The sequence below is a fragment of the Numida meleagris genome, chromosome 3 (assembly GCF_002078875.1).
Source record: "Numida meleagris isolate 19003 breed g44 Domestic line chromosome 3, NumMel1.0, whole genome shotgun sequence".
Classification (NCBI taxonomy): Eukaryota; Metazoa; Chordata; class Aves; order Galliformes; family Numididae; genus Numida; species Numida meleagris.
Window position 1 is genome coordinate 80,878,958 of NC_034411.1, and position 16,445 is coordinate 80,895,402.

Here is a 16,445-nt window from a genome sequence, read left to right on the forward strand (position 1 = left end):
TTGCAGTTTTGAAGGAATTACCAAGAGACAGACGGTTGTATGTGTTTTCTGCCTCAGACTTTGCTGAAGTGTACTGTGTCCCCTGTCTGCTTCCACTGCTACCCTGCCAAAGGGGACGGCTTGCTGAAGAGCTGCATTTGTGCTGTTTTCCTTGGCTTAACAAACACAAAATGCTCTTGCAGCTGTCTGCGAAGTGGGCATTAGCTTCCATAGACTCAACATTTTTGTATGCCATAATGAAGGAAACTAAAAAAAAATTAAAGCCACTTAGAGTTCTTTTCACAGTGATTTTGAGCGATTTAGGCTTGAAATGAGTAACTTGAAAGCACCCAAATCCTTCGTTAATAATTTACATGCGAATAAAGCTGAAGAAATGCCTGGGATTCCAGCTACTTCATTTGACTGCCTCATGTTTACAGACTGTGGAGCTCTTTTAGGGAGCACAAGATGTTTGTCATTTGGGTTCTCTGGGATGTTGACATATTTTCCAAAGCTGATGGAATGCATTTGCATGTTTTGCCCTACAGAATTGTATGGGCCTAACTTGTTTTGACATCTACATGTGAGTTCCATATTAGCCTTTAGACTACTATTGTAAATGTTGCTTTTAGTTATTGAAAATGGCTTCCTTCCTGCCAGGCAGACAGCATTCAAGTTTTCCAATTGTGATTTTTTTGTGTGTGTACACATGGGGGTTTTAACTGTTCTTAGAAGATTAAGGAATGGTTTTCCTTTGAATGCTCAGGGTGCAGACAGACAGCTCTGATGCTACTGGCTGGAAATCCTTCAGAGAGAAAACTGCTCTTTCATGGTGCATTTTTTAAAAACATGTTAAAGTAAATGAATATGTGTTAGAATTGAAACGACCCTCTAATCCACTCTTCTTCAGAAGTTTACTTTTATTTTGTTTATATGCCACGAGTTGCAAGATTCAGTCATTTAGCAGGTAGTTCTAGCTAGGATTTCTGAATCTCATGAAAGGTGTTCTCTTTTGTGAGAACAAAGTCTTCGCTGATTATCTGAAAATAAAAAAGTCAAACTTGAATTGCAACAGAGATGCAGAAGTTGTCATTGTTAACATTTGTCTCTATATTGCATGCTGCAGAAGATAAAAGACATTTTTCTCTCAGAACTGTCATGATTACAAGTGTTTCTTTTAAGTCATGGTATGTAAGGAGTTGCTTCCAGTTTTGGCCAACATTATCTGGACGGAAAAGATGTGTTGGCTCTTCTGAAACTTTTTGTCCCATCCTAGTGCTTCTTTCATCTTTACACAGTGAAATTCAGTTGCCTAAACATGCATATGGGTTGCCATTCTCAAAGCTGTAGGAGGCCTGCCTGGCCTGTGACTGGCACTCCAGCTGGGCGCAGATCTGTGGCTGGGGTGGTGTTGAATCTGCTAGTTCCAGGCAGGGCGCTTGGGTCCTCAGCTGGCTCCCTTCAGAAGAAAGAAACGTTACGAAATTGTTTTGGGCCCTGGTTTATTTTTCTGAAGTCCACAAACTTGAGGATAAGAGTGCTAGGGGAGGGTGTTGTCACGACAGAGCAGGTAGAATGGCCATGTCTGCCCTGCCTTGCGGTAGCCCTGGCACACTTTGCCTTTGCCAGAGGTCAGCAAGCTGTGGCTGTGACTCCCAGTAGGAGAATTATTTCCCACATCCTTCCTCCTGCAGCAACAGGAAAGGGAAATTCAAATATTGGCCCAGTCTCTCTGTTTTGGCCCTATTTGCTTCCTCCTACCTCTGTACTTCCCAGTGCAGAAATAACTAGTCCCAGCCATGGCCCACTGAAGTAGGGGAAGCAATTTTTTTTATGTGACTGAGTGAGCTTGTCCCAGCTCTGAAAATATGGCAATTAGCCAATTAGCCTCATGTGGCTATTCTATTTTGAGGGCCCATGCTCATCAGTGTCCATGTGCAGTGCTGATATTGTACCTGTCTGACAGCTTGGCCTTGGCTCAGCAGCCTCTGAGTGAGTCCTGCATTGTGGTGTGCTGCAGAACCAGAGATTTGCAGGGATTCCCATCCTTATGACATCGTGATCTAAAACACTGGTCCCCAGCTCTGGAAAACTAGTCTCACCCTGATTTTGTACCTTTGTCTCGCTCTGGTAGTAGTTGCTACAGACAGGTTTCAAATGTTATTTGCTAATAGGCATGATTTAGGACGTTGTTGCTTGAGCGGTAAATGAAGAACTTGTGAAAAGTGTAATATATGAGAATATTTGAGAAGAAAAAGTCCTCAGTTCATGTCATTTCTCTCGCTCTCTGTCTCTTTTGCAGACAGCACAGGATGGGTCATCCCTGAGACCTACACCCACCCGTATTCCCGTGTCAAAAGGTATGAAAGCAGGAAAGCCAGTAGTGGCAGCCTCAGGAGCAGGAAATGTGACAAAATTCGAGCCTCGTGCCGAGACTCAGTCTATGAAAATAGAACTGAAGAAATCTTCAGCCAGTGGCTCTGGCTCCCTGGGCGGGGGTCAGGGCTGATGGCAGGTTCGGGGGGTATGTTCTGCAGCTGTTACTGCTACCATGAACTACAGCCCCCTGTCTGTGTAGTTGCTCATGATTGTCCGTACTAACGAAGCCCTTCACCTGTCACTCACAACCAACTAATGAGTGTGTGTGATGACTACTTGAGTAACAACATCGTTTTGTTTTCTTACTGAAGGAGGAAAAGAGACATCAAAAAGGCAGTGTACATCAGGAGTATATTCAGCCTGGGAAATGAGAATGGGCAACTTCACCAAGTTATTAATCCAGCCTAGGAATTCTTAATGCTAGGCTTGGTCACTTCTTAATAGATTGAAGGAAGATCAGTCACTTTTAAACAATTGTCTTCCAGCTTAACAGATCACTTTCTGTCCTGGCTACTGCACGGAGCGCCTGGCTATAACCACATTTTTGAGATGCTGTGGTACCTAGGGACGCAATGCCAGGAGGCAGTACCCCTGAGCTTTTATTTCAATAAAAGCTAGTGCCTCACATACAGCAGAGGCAGAGAGAAAGGACCACAGGTTATGACCAGCCTTCTCTCTAGGAATCTCTCCGCTAGATCAGCTTTTCTCCCTTGTGAGCTGCTTTCTCTAGGCAGTGACAAAATTCAGGGGAGTAGGGAGGTTGCACAGTTCAGGCAGCAGCAGCACTAAGCAGCTGTGTATTTCTTCCAGAACTTGACTATGCTTGTAGTTAGTGTTTACAGCTGAGTCTCTCTTCTGTGGCTTAGACTGGGTTACTGCCAGCTCTGGAGTTAGATGAAGGAAGTGGGCCAAAAGGTGTTTACTCTTTAAAAAAAGCCTCAGAAAAACATTGATCTGACTACAGTCAATCCAGTCCATTTGTGCCTGCTCCAAAGACCATGAAAGTCATTGAAGCAAGTCATTCAGTTGACATCACTGGGCCTGCAGTTTTTCTTGTTGGATGGACTTTTGCTCTGTAGGTAAACTCGAGTTGTCAAGCATCCTTATGTGTTAGAAGGATGGTCGACGCAGATTGCTGGCAGCAGCAATTGCTACCTAAAGACAGTTCAGGTACAGTCAGGGAAAGAGATAGTCTGGTATCTAAGTTATGCTCAATTCTCACTTGTTTGAAGTATTTTGTGTTAAGCACAGACCGCCTCAGAGTACCATGGAGATTCATCTTTCTTCTTCTCTCTTTGTGGTTTCTTCATTTATATGTTTGCATTTTTAAGCATGTTTTAAGGAATTGTTCCAGCATGGAAATGGTGTGGATACTGATGATTGCTACCATGATTTATTTAATAACACTAAAGTTATTAAAGATCATTTCCTTTAAGTGATCAATTTTCACAGAAGAAATTTGCAAAAAAAGAAACTGAGCTGAGCAGGCTGATAAATTAGGATTTTAAAGCTTGTATATCTCAACCACCACAGAAAGCTGTAAAGGACTGGTTAGGAATAGCTTTCAGAAGGAAAAGCAGGAAGACAACCAATAAATAATAAATACAATTCACGGAAAGGAAAATGCACCAGTGTGTGAAATATTAAATGGCTTTCTGTCTGGGAGAAGAAATTTGATGGAAGAATTTGCCACAGAAGGTCGACAAAATTATAGTCAATCCAAGCAATGTTTAATCTTCAGTCTGCACTTTACAGTGCTCTCCAATTTAAGATCCAGATATGGCCATTATCCCAGAATACAGCTGGCATTTTATTATTAACATGAAGGACATTTTGTCTGTGATATGAAAGCTGCTGTCACATACAAAAAGAAATAGGCTTCCTTTTTTCCATCTGTGCAGCACCTGCAGTACCTGCTAATTTTAAGGTTCTGGTTCCTTTGACACCTGAAAATCAGATTCAGATTTTTCATTGCACTCAATTCCCACTATTTCAGATAAAACTTGGAAACTGGAATTATTGAGCTATATGAGTTACCGTTCCAGAAATGCATCAGAGCCTCTCAACTAATTGTTTTCAGCTAAAAGCCTCAGTTTGACAATAAATGGTTGCTGAGATCTTACTGTTCTGATTGTAACGTGGACTTTTAAGCAGATGTTTGAAGAAAACTTATTAAGAGCTTTTAGCTGGATAGTCCCTCTAAATACTGGCACTCAAACAAATCTTTAGTTCAAAACAACCGTTTAAATAATACTGCAAACATGAGCCCCAAGCTAATGTGGATACAGTGATGAACTACAGCTGGCTTAAGCCTTCCTTTTCATATCCTTTTTTCAAAGAATCAAGCTATTCCTTAGTTAACTGTTGCCTTACCTAGGGCAATATCCTAGGTGTGCCTGTGGTTGAAAAAATGGTTTGTTTTGCATAAGATCTGAGCAACTAATTCACCTGAAGAAATAAGCCGGACTTACAGTATCTGAAATCCAAGACATGCAAATTAGCACAGCTGAACCAGAACTGCAGACACAAGCTAGGAACTGCTCTATAGAGTCAGAAGGATTATATGAGACAGATTTGAGAAATTCCAGACAGGTCAGACCAAGGATGCTGTTATTTTTCCTGGGGACATCACAACAAAAAACTTTTGCTCCATAGCCAACCCAGCAGAATTCCAGGGAGTTGGAGCCAGGCAACTAGTTTGACTGTTAGCTAAAGATATGTGTTTAGTTGTACTCAGTATTTTTAACATGTTTTGATTGAGCTGAGATTCTTGTTTCATAAAGGCAGAAAAAATGTAAGATAATGATACTTTTTTATTACTATTATTTTTTTTTAAAAAAGCCTGTAGTTCAGAAGTCTTCAAAGTTGAAGCATAACTGTTTTTATTTTATTGGAATTTCTTCTGAATCCGAAGACAGTATTTTTAGTGACCACAGGGACCACAGCTCCAAAAGGTGATTTAGACAAACAAGTCTAAATACAGTCCATAATGCTCCAGCTCAGCTTCCAGCTTGCCTGGAATTGTCTGAGCACCAGAGACACATTGAAGATCTACCTGAAGTTCTGCTGCTGCACTTGCCTACCAGTGTTGTGGCCCAACTAGCAGTGCAACCTCTGAACCTAATTGAGACCCACATTTCAGGTATTCATGTCCTCTCAGGACTTTAAATCAGTAATAAAGCCACAATTTCATGGTCCAGAAGTTGTAGTCTTGTCATTGGCAACTCCAACCCAATATAATACTGACTTCCATCTAGTTGGACCATGAGTTGGCACAAGTGTTTGAACTTACCTGGAGAACTGATTTGAACTAAAAGGAATCTGGCAACGGACAAAAAAGACTAATTCTAACCTAGCCTAGGTACAAGCTCTTGAGCCAGAAAAAGAAAGGGGGAAGGTGTGGGAAACCAGTAGCTGTTTTAAAGTGGCTGTAGAATCATGAATGTCTCCTAACAGATCACATACCACAGGGGTATGTAGTAGTGCTGCTTATTTTAACAAGCTTTTGATTGAGCCTGTCCTTCAAAGGTATGACTCAGGACCCTCTTCTCAGCAGTTCCTGAGATAATTCCAATCAGCTCCACCAAATTCAGCAAGCACTGACAGACAGCTGAGGGGCTGAAGATGGCATTCTCATTCCCTCCTGTAAAAGCTGTGCTGTTCTGCATGGAGGAGTTCAGCGTTCATTGAGCAGAAACAACAGAGTGGTTGAGTGACCAGGATATTGAACTAGGGGGGGAGTTCCCCTAGATTCTGGTCCCAGTTCCAAAGGCTGCTTTTAAGCCTGGCCTTCTGTGAAAAGAAGGCTTCTAAGATGAAATGTCTGTGTTCATCTATCCCTCCATCTGTCCTCTGTTGATGAACAACATTGAACACATCTACCAATTTCAGCCAAACTTGACAAAGCAACAGAGATCTCCAGAATAAGAAGTTCTTCAAGTTTAATGAAAAGGGTGACTGAGAAGAGGAGCAAGATCTTAGCAGAACCCCACTGTGTGAAAGAATGTGGCATGAGCTCACCTTCAAACAACATCAAAGAACAAACACAAGAGAGTGATGTCAGAAATGCCGCAAGGACAAGTTTTGTTCCGACCTCAGATGTTACTAGACACCAAAGAATCAAACTCTCAGACACAAATCCATAGGAAATTAATCACGCCTTTATTTACAGGGCTTCTTTATGTGTATTTTACCACCACTGGGTTACAGTGCAGAAAACCAGCTTCCTCTGCCCAGGTGATCATCAGGAATTACTCATGCTCATTCTTTCTCTCCCTTCTCTTTTCCTCTGTATTGATTTTTTCAATGAAGTGGAACAGTTTCAGTAGCAAAATGCACTCAGCTCAGAGTAACAGTGGTAATTACAGTGGTCTTTGAAAGAGACGAGGTACAGATTTGAATCCCATCAGGCACAAGTGGAATCTGAACCTATAGCCCCCATATTATGAAATACTGCTCTTAACATGGACTATCTGTGTAAGAACTGAACATTTCCATTTCTTTCACTGACTTTTAAGCACTTCAAATATTTTCAGGATATTGAGAGAAAGGGCCTGATTTACTACTGTTTTCATGAGATGTCTGCTGCGTATGAGAGCCTAACAGAGGAAGGAGCCTCTCGCAAGGCTTAGCAAGACACCTAATCCTGAGAGGCAGGGCAGGATTCAGAAGTTACAACTCTGTACTCTGCATTACTCTCTTGGCTGGGTTTAAATGGTTTCCTGCTCAACATGCTGTATCTAATCTGAATATCTCTTGCTGCAATCTCTGTCCTCATCCGTTTAAATCAGAAAATAAGTCAGTAATAGCTGTTAACTAATCTATATCCATACTTGCACTAGAAAAAAGGTCACCATATACCTAACTTCTGATTTCAGCTCCTTCCCTTGGACCCATGCTAATGCTAAGGAAGCCTAAGTTCAGACTCACTAGGAACGGGTGAACATTTTTTTTTAATTTTGGTTATTTTTACTGTCAACTGGAGAAATGCCCTGTTCTGTCTGACTGCATAGTCATACAAGCTGTAGTGATGATTCCAGCCCATATGGCTTAGGTAGAGCAGCAGGAGAACAGGAAAGGTGCCAACCCATTCATGATCAGATACAGATTAGCATACACTGATGTGTGAGATTTTGGTTCTAGACTCAAAACAGTGTTCTGTTTCATTCTCTAGATTAGATCCTGTCACCTGAATACTGTTACGTGGGTATTGCTAATGTGGTCATGAGCAGAGCAATAAGTCTGCATAAGTATGACTGAAAATGATGGAGCACAGAACTTCATCTCTGATGTCTAGAGGAGCTCGCTCATATTGTTAAACATACTAAGTAAAAAGCAGAAGAAAAGCAGAGATTTTTATTTATTTTGCCCATCTTCTTTTTCCTTTTGTGACATCCATTCATGTGATTCTTCAGAAAGCACAAAACACTTTGTGAATCTTCTGAATATGCCCACAGAATATACATTATCATAGCAATTAGTCGCATTTGAGTAATCTCAGAAGTCACGTGGATATGTTGATTCATGCCAATTAGATGCCAAATCATATGTTACTGCTTGAAATGTGCTACATGTGTTGTAAAATATGCTCAATATTTACACGAACATTTCATGATTCTGATCAGAAGTTGAAGGTCATCTCTTTAAAGAAGCAAGTTACCATCCTGTGGTGTTTCAGGTGCTTGGCATAAGCTGCAGCAGTCATGAAAATTTTCGGACCAATTGTATGTTCCTATCACACATCAGTGGCCAATCTCATTGAATCTGTTTGAAACCTGTAGTTTGCTGGTAGAATTTTCTGTGAGCTCATCTTCTGAACTTGTTTTCATCTAGGGGAGTGTTTTTTCCTCCCTGCATCAGTGTGAGTTACCCTCTTTCCCTTAATTCTGACTGAGTGCACTCTGACAGACCTCTATGCCACATTTCTCATTGAAGATGTTAACTTCACTCTCAATCTCCATTACTACTGACACACTGCCCTTACAAGGCTTTTTGGAAGATGCAGTGAGGATTAACTACTCTCAAATTCAGAGCTGTCAGCTCTGAGATTCAGGTACAATTCATTCAAGTACAAATCATTCAGGTATGAATGGTTCCTCACTTTAAAAACTCTTTTTCAACGGGATTTTAAAAATAGAAATACTGATAGATGATTTGCTTCTGTCACTTGGATGTGCAACTTTCTGTATCATTTGGTGTTATTCGTTTGTATATATTGTAAGAAGAAATTAAATTTACATACATGCATTAAACGTACATTAAAATGACAGTTGATGTGCTTCATTATGAGAATTGGTATTTTTGATAAGCCAGTTGTTACTGCTGTGTTTCCCTGAGATATTCCAACTTACATCAGGAAACCGAAATCAGAATGATCATTTTTATGTTACGTACCTTTGTTCTCTTTTCCTGACATTAAAATAAATTCACTTTACTTAATTAAAAATAAATTTACTTAAACACACTTGTGTTTAAGTGAATTCATAGCTCCTTGAAATGTTCAGACCTAAAAGCCTAGAATAATATATATAATTATATCCTACAGATATCATATTCCTACAGAGATTACTCTTACAGAACTGTGACAAAATCTACCCTACTGTAGTTTCAGTTTAATAACTGTTCGAATATCTCTTCTAGTAACTACAGGATATAGTATGTAGTGCATAGTTTGAGCAACCTGGTCTAGAGGGAGGTGTCTCTGCCTACAGCAGGGGAGGTGGAACTGGATGATCTTAAGGGTCCCTTCCAACCCAAACCATTCTATGATTCTGTGTATATAGTACATACATATACATATTATATGTAACAATTTAATACAAAATAAATTGTTAGAAAAAAACTAAGTCCATACATATAAATGAGTGTGAGAAAATAATGAGTAAATACTAGAATTGGAAAATATTTATTTATTTTTAATATTTTTCCAACTTTTTTTTTGTAATCATTGTATTTAGTCTGTAGGAGGATGACTGATTCGGAAACCTACTGTATGTTTGCTGTTCATTCAGTAATTGAGCCTTTACAAGGAAGATGGTATTTTCTACAGTCCATTTAGTTTTTAGAATTTTGTGATGAAACTATGAATTAACAGATAATGTCCAAATTGATTATTAAGAAAAAGTGTTTCACATAGAATTCATGTGACTCCCACTGAAGAGAATGGGAAATTTCACTCGAGCTTATAATCTGCTATTAAGTAAATGCAGCTTTTTGCATAACGTTCCTCAAGAGCTTGAAGTTAGAAAACAGCGCTGTTTGTAATTTTTCTTACTGTAGTTCGTGGTTCTTTCATATTCATTGCTCAAATTGCTGAGAATAAGCACACGTATATTCTTGAAAATCATTTCAGAATTTAAATTATATAAAAATGAAATGCTTTCATTTAGGAAAATCTATTACTTCATTTGCCACCCCACACTCCCTTGGCCGTAGCCTTAGCTGTGCTTTTCTGGGTCAACACGCATAAAAAAACCTAACTGGAATCTGCCATCTAGTGGCAACGTACTGGCATGACGAGTACACGGAAAACAATGATCTTCTAATTTAACTTACTTAAACACCTTTCAAATATTAGCAGACAAAGGCAAAAAGTCAACAGAAATGTACAAGGGGATAATGACACGGTTAGTGCAATCTCTTGCATTGCATATTTTTTGAAAAATCTTCAGGCTATTAAGAGAGGAAAGAATCTTAAATAAAACCAACAACATTTCAATTAAGAAAATGAGTATTTATGAAAGGATATCACTGTGTTTCTAGTTAGCATCGGTGCAGTTATATTATTTGAAATGTGCAAAATGCCTCTTTTCAGAGACAATGTCATTGATTGATAGCTAAATTCTTCTATTAAAAATGGCCTGTCAGAGCAGTGTACTTAGATAAACCGAAGACCAAGCTGTGAGCCAGCATTTCAAGAGGACCTAGAAATGAATCAGGGAGCACTTGTGTTACACTCAGAGGAAAGCTAAACTGGGCCTTCCAAAGACAAGGTATATACTTCCTTTTGCATACTATGGAATTTCTATTTCAGGCAATTGCAAAATTCAGCAGACTTGCTGAGTAAAAGCACCATAAGTTTCTAAGGAAAATTCAATTAAAAATAAATGACCACATACCTCTTTCTCCTCCCCTCTTCAGAATCGCCAGCAGGTTTTTGATGGTTGTGCTCAGATAGGATTCAAGATACCCAACTTCAAGTTGTCCTCCACAGGATTCAGGTGTGGGACTGAGCCACACTGTTCCCGTGGTTCAATTTATTTGGCTATATTATTCTTTTTTCCAAGTGATGGTCTTGACAATGAAGTGGAAGCCGAGGGCTCCAGAGCCGGTAGTAGTTAGGTTTCCCACTGTAGCATTAAACAGGGCAGTTTTTATCAAACAGTGATGTTAGAAAAAGTCTGCAAGATATTTCTGGAAGAAAAATACGTTGCCAATGTAATTGTTCTTCATTATAGTAACTTGTAATTAATTTCCAGTTTCATAAAACCAAATGTTTTGCTCTCTTTTTTTTTTTTAGAGAGTGTCATCATTCACCAGTTACGCATGAGCTCTAGATGAGTTACCAACCCAGTATACTCTCTGTGTGCACTACCCTCCTTACCAGTTGGACGGATCACTGTAGAAGCTCTCTACCATCAACACCAGGGTCACTTGTGCTACTGATTATTCATGGGAGTATTTATTGCTTCCATTAGATTTTATGTATTTTGTCTTGGTAGAGCTTTAAGAACGGTATTTTGATGCAGTCAGAGGGAGAGAAGCAGTCTTTCTGCCAGCTGAATTTCACTTTTATTTGCAAAGCCTAAGGCACGTGCTTGATTTTGTTTGCCATATAATTTATTTTTTTAATACACTTTGTAAAGTAACTTTCCCGAAGTTGCAATTCCTGTTGTCCGTGGTGCATTTGTTTGTAGAATACACTGTCAAATTTGCAATTTGATATTTTTATAGTAGAGACAATGTAAAGAAAGGAAAAAATAATTTCAACAGTATTTTCTGTTTAAGTGGAAAAATACTCAGCGCAATTTTTTGCCACCATATGATTCTGTGAGACTAAATACTCTGAAGACTGCTGTATGGAATTTGTACTATTGCAGAATATTTCTTGCACTGTGTGATGATGGTGTGGCATAAAATTAAGTATAAAGTCCAATGCCTGGAAATACAACCAGATTTACTCATTTTAGACAATGTAAGCCAGTTTTTAAAGCTGTGATGTTTTTCTATATAATGTATGTTTTTACTTGTGCCTGTACCAAAAAAAGTTGATTTTCATTACACTGTAACTAATAAATTTTCACAACTATGCAAATGTAATCAAGTGTTTCAATTTTAAATTAATTTCCTGAAGTTGGCAGTATTTGCATATGTATTTGTTTATAGGGACAGAATGTATGGCTTTGGAAGTTACTTTTTTCTGACCGCTTTCCACTGCAGTATCACAGTGATGTGCATAGTTAAACAGGTTCTAATATTGTCTGTGATACAAAGGGGGATCTGTCGCCAAGTGCTTAATGACATCATTGTTTCTAACCTGGTGCTCTCACTGCGTTGGCAGATACATTTGCTTGACATGATCAGACCATTCAGTGCAAGACTAACAGAACTGTATAAATGAGATGCCATGTGGTGAACTGTGCATTTTACAATGGCAGCTTTTCAAATAGCACCCAGAGAGCTCTGTGGCAGCTATACTTAAAATGATGTTTGAATGAACTACACATAAAGCTGGATAAAACCCTTGCAGGGTGTTTTTTTTTTTCTTATATAGTTCATAAATAATTCTTTTTAATCTAAGTCGCTGGCACATATTTAAAATACTACAGTTATTTAAATTGTGGAAGCTACCAGGATAAACTGTTTCTTAGAAGAGAAAACAGTGTTGCTTGCAGGAGATATGAGATGGCAAAAAAAGTGCATTAACTCAGTGTCCCACTGAGAAGAGTAGGCCAGTTACCTCTGAAGCTGGAATAACGCAGCGGTATGTAGTCAGTTTGATCTTCGTGGTTTGGTTTGCTTGCCAATCGTGGTAGCTGTTTTCTCTTCCTGATATAAGCTCTGCACCAAGTACTGAAATTCTAGAGAGCCAGGATATTCTGGGACCTGGATGGACTTCTTGGAGCTGATCTGCACTGGGAAGAGTTAGCTAATAGGCAAGGTAGCTACTGGATAATCTAAACAAAACAAATGCTGCTTCTGCTTGCAATACTCATTTCCTGGTATAGCTTTTGACTACACCAGAGCTTCAGCTGGTACACCATGTTTGTTAAGGAGGTTTGTGGTGGTTTTTTTTTGCAGCTGATAATGTGTGCCAAAAAACAGCTATGCGTGTAAGTCGTATTTTAGAGTGAGTTCAATATTCCAGCTTTCATAGAGTAATAAATTCAGGATAAATTCAGGTAAAGCATGTTTAGTGTGTGCCACATTTCAATTTACTGGGCAGCAGAATGAATGTAGTACTGACCTAAATCTTCTATTTGCAAAGCATCATTTGTGACTCAAGAACTATCCATGAGTTCACCCGGAATGAAACTGCCAGCTATTTGAAAGTGACATTGACAGGCCTGAAATGAACTTTTTCATATGAGTAAAATCTAAGTACAATTATACTTTGAAGTTGAGTCTGAAAAGTCCCAATCAAGGAAGAAAATATTTTTCGTTTTCTAGATTTTAAAGTAAAGCTGATTCAGTATGAGTGTATGCACAAGCTGTCCTCTGTTGTTTTATGATCCCTAAACAAATACAAAAACATCTACAGCTTCGCAAATGCATTAAGTTTTTAAGCTTTTAAAAAATAAAGATTTGTTTAAAGCATAAATACAGTCGTGGTGTACTTGAAATCATTTAGATTTTTATGTATTTTAATGAACGGCAGCACTCTAAAGAATGGCAACCCTGGTCATAAAAGATCAGCAGTGACATGTGCTATTGCATCAACAATACCGGTTTATGCAGGTAGAATAATAAATTCTCTTCTGACACTTTGCAGGCAGCAAAGTATTTCATTAACGCATCCAGTCAGTCAAGTTCACATGTGCAAAGAGTGCTTTGGTGGGTGTATTTCATCTTACACATTTATGTTCCTGGCCATTTTTCACATTACCGAATCTGGATTTGAATCTAAAACAAATGAAGCAAGTGCATTAGCCACATAATTGGCTGATACTCTGGGGACACTCAGGAAGAAATGTATTAATGTAGATCAAAAATGGGATTAATTTCTACAAGTATTATTGTTTAAAAGGAAGCAATCATGAAGTGCTTTCACAATAAGACAAAGAAGAGGCCACTTTGGACTACAGAGAGCAGTAACTTTTAAGCAATGGAAAATCCGTGAACGATCTGTGTTTCCCTTAAAGAACTATTATTGCCTACAAAGGTTTCAAAGCCCTATTTTAGTATAACTACAGGTGATAAAATATGACATCTATTAAAAAATCTGACATACTTTGACTTCTAGAGAAAGACTCTTTTACACTGAGCTTTCCATTTGCCTCATTGTGAAAAACAGTTGGACACAAAAAGGAGATAAAACTTTCTGTATTGTAGTACAATCTGTAATGTAGAAAAGATGATAGAAACAGAAAATGGAGGTTACTGCCCCGAACACTCCACTTTCTACTGTGAATTGCTGAGATTTAACTCTTCCTCTGAACAGTAACATTTAATTTCATCTTGAAGGCTTTATATTTAATGCTTGTTTTTACCTATGTAGATTTGCTGACTGAAATAACCTGTTTGGCAGTTTTATTTGCCTTAACTGACTATTCTCTGTATTAGCGGTTATAACAGCATGAAGTTTTATTTCTTTAGATTTTATTTTAAAGAGCATCAAATATTTACATTTTTTCCCTAGAAATAAGAAGACAATGTGATGGAGTAAGTCCCAGAAGAAGATCATTTAGGGGAACTGAATGGAATACAATTAAAAAGTAAATGCCAATTGATGGTCTTTTAGATTAACTACAGTACAGTCATTTTTGCAATATTTGTACAGATTTAATACCCCTGACATCAGCTTTTCATCCATTAGGACCCTCAAGTCCTTCTCAGCAGGGCTGCTCTCAGTGAGTTCTCCCAGACTATACTCCATCTGGGATTGTCTTGACCCAAGTGCAACACCTTGCCCTTGGCCTTGCTGAAGCTCATTAGGTTCTCGCATGCCCACTTTTTCAGCTTGTCCAGGTCCCTCTGGATGGGGTCCCTCCTTTTTCTTGTGTCAACTGCACTGCTCAGCTTGGTGTCATCAGCAAACTTACTGAGGGTGCACTTGATCTCATTGTCTATGTTGATAAAAATGCTGAAGAGCACCTGTCCCAGTACCGACTCCTGAGGGACACCACTCGTCACTGTGTTCCAGTTGGACATAGAGCAACTGATGACAACCATCTAACTATGATCATCCAACCAATTCTTTATCCACTGAATAGTCCACCCCTCAAATCCATATTTTTCCAGTGTAGAGATAAGGATGTGGTGAGGGACCGTGTCAAAGGCTTTGCACAAGCCCAGGTAGACGACACCAGTTGCCCTTCCTTTGTCCACTGATGCCATCACTCCATCATAGAAGTCCACCAGATCGGTCAGGAACCATCTGCCCTTGGTGAAACTGTACTGGCTGTTTTGGATCACCTCCTCATCTCACATGTGCCTTAACATCTCTTCCAGGAAGATCCGCTCCATGATCTTCCCAGGCACAGGGGTGAGGCTCACTGGTCTGTAGTTCCCCGGGTCTTCCTTTCTACCTTTCTTGAATATAGGAGTGATGTTTCCCTTTCTCCAGTCACCAGGGACTTCATCTGACAGCCATGATTTTTCAAGTATGATGGAGAGAGAGGCTTGGCAACCACATCAGCCAGTTCCTTCAGGACCCTGGGATGCATGTTGTCCAGCCCCATACACTTGTACACATTCAGCCTCATGAGGTGATCTCAGACTTGTTCCACTCTTACACTGGGAGGGATTTTGCTCCTCAGACCCCTGCTTAGAAGTTCAGGGACACCAGAGGTGTACGAAGCCTGACTGGCAATGAAGAGCAAGGCAAAGAACTCGTTAAGCACCTCAGCCTTCTCCATGTCAGAGGAGGCCAGTTCTCCCTTCTGATTTATCAGAGGGGATATATTCTCCTTTGCCTGTCTCTCCTGCCCAGCAGAAACCCTTATTGTTTTTCACATCCCTCACCAAGTTCAATTCCAACTGTGCCTTGGCTTTTCTGATCACATTCCTGCACACCTGGACAGCATCTCTATATTATTCCCAAGCCACCCATCTCTGCTTCCACTGCTTATACTTTTCCTTTTTTTCCCTCAGTCTGGCCAGCAGGTCCTTGTTCAGCCGTGCTCGTTTCCTGACTCTTCTGCCTGATTTCTTATTCTGGGGGGATGCAGAGCTCTTGTGCTCTCAAAAACGCATCCTTAAAGTGCTACCAGCTCTGTTCTGTCCCTTTGTCCCCAAGGACAGTTTCCCAGGAGATCTCATCCAACAATTTCTTAAACAGCTGGAAGTTCAGGGTTCCTGATTCCACTCTTTGCCAGGCCTATATTCCTTGAGATCACGAATGTGACAGGGTATGGTTCCAGGGTACAGTCGCTACAGCTCAGGCTGCCTCCGATGTTAACCTCTTTTATGATTCCTCTGTGTTGGTGAGCACCAAGTCCAGTAACACTTCACCTCTGGTGGGTCTGTCCAATACCTGAACCAGAAAGTTGTTGTCATCAATGGACTCCAGGAGCCTCCTGGACTGCTTGCAGCTCACCGTGTTGTTTTCTCAGCAGATACCTGGGTTGTTGAAATTTCCCCACCAGGATGAGAGCCTGGGAGTGTGACATCTCTTTCAGCTGAAGGAAGGAGTCCTTGATCAAGTGGCCTGCAGTAGACTCTGACCCCTTTATTGGTCCAGTCCCTAATTTTAACACACAAGTTCTCAGTTCATGACTGTTTCTCAGAGGCAGCTCTTTGCAGTCTATCCACTTCTTAACATAGAGGGCAACTCTCCCACTCCTCCTACCTCACCTATCCTTTCTAAAAAGCTCACAGCCCTCAATCATGGTATTCCAGTTATGTGAGTCATCCCACCATGCTTCTAT

At 39.9% G+C, this 16,445-nt stretch overlaps 1 protein-coding gene across 9 annotated transcripts in view; it reads left to right on the forward strand.

Moving 5' to 3' along the window:
* Window positions 1-11,676, forward strand: part of FILIP1 (filamin A interacting protein 1) — a 103,639-nt gene extending 91,963 nt beyond the window's left edge. For 7 of the 9 annotated variants that reach the window (XM_021391696.1, XM_021391694.1, XM_021391693.1 and 4 more), the window contains one exon: window positions 2,282-8,626. In XM_021391696.1, coding sequence (XP_021247371.1) covers window positions 2,282-2,488 — 207 coding nt within the window. In that variant the 3' untranslated portion in view covers window positions 2,489-8,626. Of the gene's footprint in view, window positions 1-2,281; window positions 8,627-10,876 lie in introns of those variants that run through there. The other 2 variants (XM_021391698.1, XM_021391699.1) reach the window with 2 other exon arrangements.